Genomic DNA, 9,381 nt, shown 5'->3' with positions numbered 1-9,381 from the left:
TCCAGCCTGGGTGACAGAATGAGACTCCGACTCAAAAAAAAAAGAATTAAAACTAGGAGAGTTAAAAATTCAGTTGAAGCCGGGTTCGGTGGCTCAGCCTGTAGTCCTGCGCCTTTGGGAGGCTGAGGTGAGTGGATTGCCTGAGCCCGTGGGTTCGAGACCTGCCTGGGCAGCAAGACCTCATCTCTACAATAAATTAAAAAAATCAGCCGGGCGTGGTAGCACATGCCTGTAATTCCGGCTACTTGGAAGGCTGAGGTGGAAGGATCGCTGGAGCCCAGCAGGTCGAGGCTGCCGTGGCCGGGAGCGGCCACTGCACTCCAGTCTGGGTGACAGAGTGAGACTCCAACTCAAAAAAAAAAAATTCAGTTGAAATTAAAAATATAGTCATTAAAAACTTAGAAGTTGTTTAGCCTTTGTTGGTAGCATTGCTGTCCATTGGGGTACCTGTGCCATGATTTAGATAGGCAGTTTCTTTACATTATAATTGATTGTGTTTGTTTCTGTAACTTGATGATAAGGTCACTGAGATTAGGAACCATTTTTTAAAAAATTGAGGTATGATTTGCCTTCTACTGTGCAGTTCTGAGAATTTTGGATAAACATGTTGTGTCTTGTAATTGTCATCACAAATCAGGCGATAGAAACAGTTTCTCACCCCAAGATTTCCTACACTTTTTCTTGGGCAGCTTCTCCACCTTCAGACCTTGTCAAGCTGTTCTCATCTTCGTCCCCACACTTGCCTTTTCCAGAATGCTGTGCCAGCGACCCATGCAGTACGTAGTCCTGAGTCTGGCTTGGTACCGTCTGGTGCCGAGACTTATTCATGTTATCGGGTATGTCAGTAGTTGGTTCCTTGGTGTCACTGAGTTGTGTTCTGTTGTGGGGCTCATCAGGTGAAGATCAGAATTAATATATTGATAAGTTTCAGTGGATCTTTTGTGTGTGTGTGTGTGTGTGTGTCGGAGTCTCGTTTCTGTTCCCCAGACTGGAGTGCAGTGACATGTTCATGACCACTACAACCTTGACCTGCTGGGCTCAGGCAATCCTTCCGTCTCAGCCTTCCGAGTAGCTGGAACTACATGCACACCATGCCCGGCTAATTATTTAATTTATTGTAGAGACAAGGTCTCGCCTAGTTGTCCAGGCTGGTCTTGAACCCCTGGGCTCAGGTAATCTTCTCACCTCCGCCTCCCAAAGTGCTGGGATGACAGGTGTGAGCCCCAGCACCCGCAAAGCTGTTTCTCTCTTGTCTCTTTTCCCCTTTAAGATATGTTTCTGCAGCTTGTTCATCTGCTGAATCTGGTCATCTGATTGGAGCATGCCTTTTTCCTGCTAGTTTACATATGCATTTATTTTTGATGGTTGTTAGGAATATATGTATGCATTCATACGTTCTGTAGTTTTTTATTTCACTTATATATGTATTTCTTGTTTGTTTGTTTGTTGAGTTAGAGTCTCACTCCATTGCCCAAACTGGAGTGCAGTGGCCGCTCCTGGCCACCGCAGCCTCGACCTGTTGGGCTCCAGCGATCCTTCTGCCTCAGCCTTCCAAGTAGCTGGAACCACAGGCGCGCGCTACCACACCAGGCTAATTTTTTGATTTATTGTAGAGATGAGGTCTCACCAAGTTGCCCAAGCGGGTCTCGAACCCGCAGGCTTAGGCGATCCACTCACCTCAGCCTCCCAAGGCACGGGATTACAGGCTGAGCTACCGAGCCCGGCTCTTATGTGTATTTCAACCAGGGACCTGGGCCTGTAAATTTTATAACTTATGTAGGTTCATGTTTTTTGTTTTTTTTTTTAAATCCCTTGTCCATTTTCTTAGCAGTAACCAGTGATGCCCTTAAGATGAAAAGGGCTCCTGTTTGTCTTAGGGGTGCAAGAAGAGGCTCTTCAATCACTGTCCAGCTAGGCTGGGAGTGGAAAAACCCCAAGAGAACAGGGGCAGTGGGGTGTGTCCGGTAGGACTTGAGAAGTCTAAATGATGGTACCCAGGTCAGGCTGGCTCTGCAGTGTGACTTGGTGAATTGGAACGTTGGTGGTGTAGCTTCCCACCTGCTGGCTCAGTGCTAAGTTATGCCCCAGGATTCAGTGTTTTCCATCTGCTTCTCTTGAAACATGAATGGGGTTTTCTCCTTATGACGGAAATTAGCTGAACTCGAGCAGCAGCTGCCACTCTCCATGGCATGGTGACCCCATCTCTCCTCTCGAATCCTGGCACCGAGCTGAGTGCCAGTTGCCCCTCTTCATGCACCAGCACCAGTGCTTTTCTTAGGAGAGTGGACAGGTTGAGGGGCTGCAGTGATGGTGGCCAGTGCTTGCCTCCAGACCAGCCCCTGCAAGTGTTGGAGCCATGGCCCCGGTCTGACCCCTCTCTCCTCAGGGTTGCCCTGGCCCACTCCATCCTTGGGACATCCTGTCTTGGAAGCTGATGTTCCTCGGCGACCCCTTCTCAGTCCCACCACTGTGTCTTGTCTACTTGTGCTAAGCAGTGTTTGACCTCTGGTCTGTTGGAAGCCGTGGCACAGCCTTTCAGAGAGTTTACAGACCCCTGGAGAGGATTCAGAGGGAATAAGAGCCAGGCCCTGGCCATTCCCTTTCTCTCTCCCTTTCTTGAAGTTGTTGCTCTTGATGTGTTCTCATGGGAGACTTTGAGGTCTCAGGCCATTCCCTGCCTTCTGCTCCAGACTTCCTTCCTTTTTTTTTTTTTTTTTTTTTTTTTTTTGAGTAAGAGTCTCACTCTTGTCGCACAGGCTGGAGTGCAATGGCACACCCACAGCCACCATAGCCTCTCTACCTGCTGGGCTTCTGCCTCAGGCTTCCAAGTAGCTGGAACTACAGATACTTGCCACCACACCTGGCTAAATTTTGTGATTTATTGTAGAGTCGAGGTCTCACCAAGTTGCCCAGTCTGGTCTTGGACCCCTGGGTTCAGGCAGTCCTCTTGCCTCTGCCTCCCAAAGTGCTGGGATTACAGGCTGAGCCACCTTGCCTGACTTCCTTTCATGTTTATCCCAGCTCCTGGCATAGGATCATCTTACCCGTCTGTCTCTGCTGTCCTCCAGGAGCACAAGATCTGACTCACAATTGGGGCTCAGTTTTTTTTTTTTTTTTTTTGAGTTGGAGTCTCACCCTGTTGCCCAGACTGGAGTGCAGCGGCCGCTCCCGGCCACTGCAGCCTCGACCTGCTGGGCTCCGGCGATCCTTCCGCCTCAGCCTTCAGATTAGCCGGAATTACAGGCATGCGCTACCACACCCAGCTGATTTTTTGATTTATTGTAGAGATGAGGTCTCGCTGCCCAGGCGGGTCTCGAACCCACGGGCTTAGGCAATCCACTCACCTTAGACTCCCAAGGGCGCGGGATTACAGGCTGAGCCACCGAGCCCGGCTGGGGCTCAGTGTTTTTGAACTGAATTTACAAGGGAAATATTTGCAGTTTTTAACATTTTTATTTATATATTTTTTGAATCAAGGTCTCACTTTGTCATCCAGACTGGAATGCAGTGGCATGATCATGGCTCATGGCAACCTCAAACTCCTGGGTGCAGGCGATCTTCCTACCTCAGCCTCCTGAGTCGCTGGGACTACAGGTGTGCGCCACCATGCCTGGCAAATTTTTTTGATTTTTGTAGAGACGAGATCTCACTGTATTGGGCTGGTCTCAAACTCCTGGGTTCAAGCATTCCTCCTGCCTCGACCTCCCAAAGTGCTGGGATTACAGGTGTGAGCCACTGTGCCTGGCCAGTGTTTGCAACTGAGGTAGCCTGGAAGTTGAAAAGAACTGCTGGCTGGGGAGGGTTGGGTGCCTGTTTCTGGTGAGGTGGTGCTGCACCCTTCATTCACCAGTACTCACTGTGTGCCTGCTGGGCGGAGGCTGTCCCTCCACAGTGAGAAGCTGACAGACAGCTCTGCTGCTGAGGCATCAGAAGGAATGACCAGCTCAGCAGGAAATGGGTCTTCTGCTACAGAGCAAGTGTTCTGGGTTCAGATCCTACTTTCTGCCTGCTGGCTGTGTGACCTCGGGCAGCTCACAGACGCACCATGACTCAGTCCCCATCCTTGAGTGGGGTAGGATCAGGCCTACCTCATGGGTGGTCTTGCCAGTCTCCCATGCAGGTTAGCTGCCGTCCTCAGCGATGCTGGGTGCTGACCCCAGTGGCTGGTTTGGATCCCCCACCCACTCCCACTGGGCCGTGTCTGGGCCCCGGGCACAGCAGTGGCTGAGGACACACTTCCTGCCTGCACAGGAGGAGGTGGTCAGGGTCACCTCTGTACTTCGTTGAGTCTTCTGTCATTTGAATCCGATGCCTGTGGGAACACCCTTCTGATCATCTTTTCAGTGCCACTGAGTGGAATTCCTGTGCTGTGGCCACCTTGGAGTCATTTGGTTCTCTCTTTGATTTCCAGGAGACGCTTTGTCGGGTGAGAGGTGGTGACCATGCACCATGGCAGCGGCCCCCAGAATGTCCAGCACCAGCTGCAGAGGTCCAGGTCCTTCACTGGCAGCGAGGGGGATGAGCAGCCGGCCCACCCAACCCTGCCTCCCTCCCCAGCCACACCCTTCGCCCCCTCAGCAAGCCCGTCTGCACCCCAGTCCCCCAGCTACCAGATCCAGCAGCTGATGAGCAGGAGCCCCGCGGCTGGGCAGAATGTGAACATCACCCTGCAGAACGTCGGCCCCGTTGTGGGAGGAAGCCAGCAGATCACGCTGGCCCCTCTGCCGCTCCCCAGCCCCACCTCTCCGGGCTTCCAGTTTGGTGCTCAGCCACGGCGGTTTGAGCATGGGTCCCCATCGTACATTCAAGTGACGTCGCCGCTGTCCCAGCAGGTTCAGACCCAGAGTCCCACGCAACCCAGCCCTGGGCCGGGGCAGACCCTGCAGAGTGTGCGTGCAGGTGGCCCTGGCCCTGGGCTGGGCATCTGTGGCAGCAGCCCCACGGGAGGGTTTGTGGACGCTAGTGTACTGGTGAGACAGATCAGTCTGAGCCCGTCGAGTGGCGGACACTTTGTGTTTCAGGATGGGTCTGGACTCACCCAGATCGCCCAGGGAGCCCAGGTTCAGCTCCAGCATGCGGGTGCACCCCTCGCAGTCCGCGAGCGGAGGCTCTCCCAGTCTCATGCCCAGGCGGGAGGCACCATCCACCACCTGGGCCCTCAGAGCCCTGCAGCCGCAGGTGGGACCGGCCTGCAGCCCCTGGCCAGCCCGAGCCACATCACCACCGCGAGCCTGCCACCCCAGATCAGCAGCATTATCCAGGGCCAGCTGATCCAGCAGCAGCAGGTGCTGCAGGGGCAGCCGCTGACCCGACCCCTGGGCTTTGAGAGGACTCCCAGCATGCTGCTCCCCGGGGCCGGGGGGACATCGGCGTTTGGGATGACGTCCCCGCCCCCGCCCACCAGTCCTTCCAGGACCACCGTGACCCCAGGCCTTTCCAGCCTTCCCCTCCCTTCTGTGGGGAGCACAGCCATGAAGAAGGCTCCCAGGAAGTTGGAGGAGATCCCCCCAGCTTCCCAGGAGATGGCACAGATGAGGAAGCAGTGCCTGGACTATCACTACAAAGAAATGGAGGCGCTGAAGGAGGTCTTCAGGGAATATTTGATTGAGCTCTTTTTCTTGCAACATTTTCAAGGGAACATGATGGATTTCTTAGCTTTCAAGAAGAAGCATTATGCCCCGTTACAGGCATATCTTAGACAGAATGATCTGGACATTGAAGAAGAGGAGGAAGAAGAGGAAGAGGAGGAAGAGAAATCAGAGGTTATCAATGATGAGGTAAGAAACAGTGCTTTAACAGTACTTTAAAAGATACTCTAAAAGATGTACATGAAACAGATTAGCGTCTGTGTAGTCGTGAATTCAAGAATAACTTAGGAGCCTGGAGTATGTAACATTTTGGTTTCATAAGGATTTGATCCATGAGTAAAACTGAAGAGTGGATTTTGCTTTCTCCGTGAAAAAGAAGAGCTGTTGAGCACAGCAGTGTGTCGAGAGGAAGGTGCATGGTGGTGCTGTGATTAGTGCTGCCTCAACACCGAATGTTTTCATGGGGAGCCAAGGAGTCATCTCAGGTGCAGAGAATTCAGCTAACGTGATCCACTGTTTTCCCCTTGTAGGTAGTGGCTGATGCTGGCAGGTGTCACCAGCCCTGCTGCAGTGGGGGAAGCCAGATGTATGAGGCTTAGCACTTTCTGGCTGGTTTTCAAACTTCACGTATTACTTACACAGGTCTTTCCATTAAAACACCATCAAGCCGGGCCCGGTGGCTCAGCCTGTAATCCCGTGCCTTGGGAGGCTGAGATGAGTGGATTGTCTGAGCCCGCGGGTTTGAGACCCGTCTGGGCAACTTGGCGAGACCTCATCTCTACAGTAAGTCAAAAATCAGCCGGGCGTGGTAGTGCGCGCCTGTAGTTCCAGCTACTTGGAAGGCTGAGGCGGAAGGATCGCCGGAGCCCAGCAGGTCGAGGCTGTGGTGGCCGGGAGCGGCCACTGCACTCCAGTCTGGATGACAGAGTGAGACTCCAACTCAAAAAAAAAAGAAAACACCATCAACGTGGGCTTCAAATAGGGATGAGAGTCACCAGAGTTTTATAGTATACCAGCCATAATTATAAATTACTAGATATGTTTATATGAGATCTTCATAATTAAAAGATTTATATCAAAAAGCTACTTTTGAGAATTTCTTCAATTTTTAGATGTAGTTTTAGATTTGGGTCATACTTTAAACTTGCTTTTGCGAATACCTATTTAGTGATATTTCTAGTAGAACCTTTTTTAGATAATATACTTTTTGGGTGCCTGGAATGGGTACATAGTAAATTCCCCAACTGAGATGTCTCAAGACCATTGTGATTCCTAAGACCCTTTTGTTTGTACTTCTAACAACGAGGTGAGAGTGAATTGTACCGTAATGCACTGTATTTTGTGCCTTTGTCTTGTGTAGTGTACACTGTGTTGGTGAAGCTCATTTTGATTTATGAGATAGATAAAATAATTTAAATCTTTATCAGCTCTTCTGCAAAGAAATCGGCTTTTGGTGAGCAAAAGCTAGTCTCTTTGCTCAAGCAGTTCTGACAATTTTTATGGATGTGTTTGTGTGGCTTTGCCATGTTGTGTTTTCTTTAACACCCTTTCCAGGATAGGCCTTTTTTATTTTTCAAAAGGTTTATATGATTATTTTGAGGATTTCACCTCTATTGTCTTGTACACCAATGTTGTCTGTAAGCTTAGTCCCCTTTATCTGTGCTTATAAAGAAAAAATTATTTTTTATAACTTTCTCCTGAAGTAGACCTTTGCCATTCTGAACCTATATATAACAGAGTGGCTATTTTGCCAATTGCTTGTAAAGTTTTTAGGCATGCTGGGCGTGGTGGCTCACGCCTGTAATCCCAGCACTTTGGGAGGCAGAGGCGAGAGGATTGCCTGAGTCCAGGGGTTCAAGATCAGCCTGGGCAACTTGGCGAGACTTGTTTCTACAATAAATAAAAAAATTAGCTGGGTGTGGTTCCAACTACTTGGAAGGCTGAGGCAGAAGGCTCTTCTGAACCCAGCAGGTTGAGGCTGCAGTGGCCATGAGTGTACCATTGTCCTACAGCCTGGGTGACAGAGTGAGACTCCAACTCCAAAAAAACAAAAGTTTTTAGGGCTTTGTTACATGAAGTCTGTCTGCCATTTCCATTTTAAAAATTTAAAGTTGCAGAGTCTAAGGATAATTGCACTTAGGCCTAAATTACAGTTCCTGTAAGATTTGCAGTTGAGTTGGGTTATGTTACACATCTCTGTTAGTTCAGTATCCTTTTATAGGATTTGATGCAAAAACATTCCAATTTGAAACACCCAACATCGGTGAGCTAGCAGCAGTAAACTTCTAACAGAATCTTGAGCAGTCTTAAAAATTATGTTGCCTTTTTTTCTCAAAATATTTCCTCTCAGGTAAAGGTTGTGACAGGAAAGGATGGGCAGACTGGGACTCCCGTTGCTATAGCAACCCAGCTTCCGCCAAAGGTTTCTGCTGCTTTTTCATCCCAGCAGCAACCATTTCAGGTACTTTTCGATGGTTCTAAAATGTAGTCTCATCCCAAACTTTTCCTTCATCCAGATATTTTAACCTTCAATTTACTACTTGCTTGTCAGCATTTTTTTTCCAGAGCCCATTCCTTATTTTTACAAAGTAGAAAAGTTTTCCTGCATATACAGTTATAAAAGTAAATTGCATGAATAAATGACAACACAGATCTTAGTGCATTCTTTTTTTTGTATCCTCGTAATGCGGTAGTAGCTTTTAGCATGCATGTCATCTAATATGTAAAGTCCTGTTGAATGTATGCTCGGGATTCCATGTGTTTTAAATGTTGGTTCTGTGTCTTTTTTCTGTGTTTTGAGAATAGTGTAAAACAACAGGAAAAAAAGATGAAAGCAGATGATAACTTGATGTTTTCTATAGCTGGAGGAAATACTAAAGTGAAGTGTACCTCTGAAGTCATCAAGGCCATAGGCTTCTAAATGGATGTTCAGTGAATGCAAACTGGTTATTTTTAACTTTGTGAAAGTTACTCATGTTAGTAATGCCAATAATTTAAAAGTATAGATCAAATTCTAGCTTTGGAATAGATTATCCTGGACTGTGAAAGCAGTTTCATCCTTGTTTTTTTTTTCTTTGGGTTATTCTTAATTTCAAATGTACATAAAAGTTGCAATAAATATTTTTAAAACTCTCCTATGGCTTTACCCAGATTTACCATTTGTCAACTTTTTTCTGTTATATGCCTTTATCTCTGAATACTTCATGTATTAGGTAAGGGTATTTTCTTGCCTAAACACAGTACAATGGTCGAAATTAGGGCACTTTAAAGTAATACATTCAATCCACACTTTATGTTCAGACTTCATCTTTTGTCCTGATGGTGACCTTATTTATAGTATTTTTTCCCCCAGTCTAAGACTCAATCCAGGATCACTCACTGTATTTAGTTGTCATGCTTCTCTATTCTTCTTTAATCTGGGCAGGTTTCTCAGTCTTTCATGACCTTAACCATGACAAGCACAGACCAGTTTTTTTTTTTGTAGAATGTCCTTGATGTGGGATTGTCTGACGTTTTCTTGTATCATATTTGGATCAAGTGTTTGAGAGGAATACCATAGAAGCGGTGATATATCTATCTCAGTGTGTCATTTCAGGAGGGCATGATGTCACCTTGCCTTGCAACTGGTAATGTTAAGTTTAACCACTTGGTTAAGATGGTTTCCACCAGGCTTGTCTAGTGGAAATGTATTTATTTTTTCTCTTATAAATAAGGCATAGCCGGGCTCGGTGGCTCAGCCTGTAATCCCAGCACTTTGGGAGGCTGAGGTGAGTGGATTGCCTGAGCCTGCGGG

General features: G+C 48.1%; 1 protein-coding gene across 1 annotated transcript in view; it reads left to right on the top strand.

Moving 5' to 3' along the window:
* Positions 1 to 3,551: 3,551 nt before the first annotated feature.
* EP400 (E1A binding protein p400) overlaps positions 3,552 to 9,381 on the top strand; it is a 117,488-nt gene continuing 111,658 nt past the window's right edge. The window contains exons 1-2 of the mRNA XM_021715187.1: positions 3,552 to 3,594; positions 4,412 to 5,777. Of these exons, the coding sequence (XP_021570862.1) occupies positions 4,443 to 5,777 (1,335 nt within the window). The 5' untranslated portion in view covers positions 3,552 to 3,594; positions 4,412 to 4,442. The remainder of the gene's footprint in view (positions 3,595 to 4,411; positions 5,778 to 9,381) is intronic.

Source organism: Carlito syrichta, unplaced genomic scaffold, assembly GCF_000164805.1.
Source record: "Carlito syrichta isolate Samal-C Ts95f unplaced genomic scaffold, Tarsius_syrichta-2.0.1 Scaffold306821, whole genome shotgun sequence".
NCBI classification, from domain to species: Eukaryota; Metazoa; Chordata; class Mammalia; order Primates; family Tarsiidae; genus Carlito; species Carlito syrichta.
This window is presented reverse-complemented; position numbering and strand designations above follow the sequence as displayed.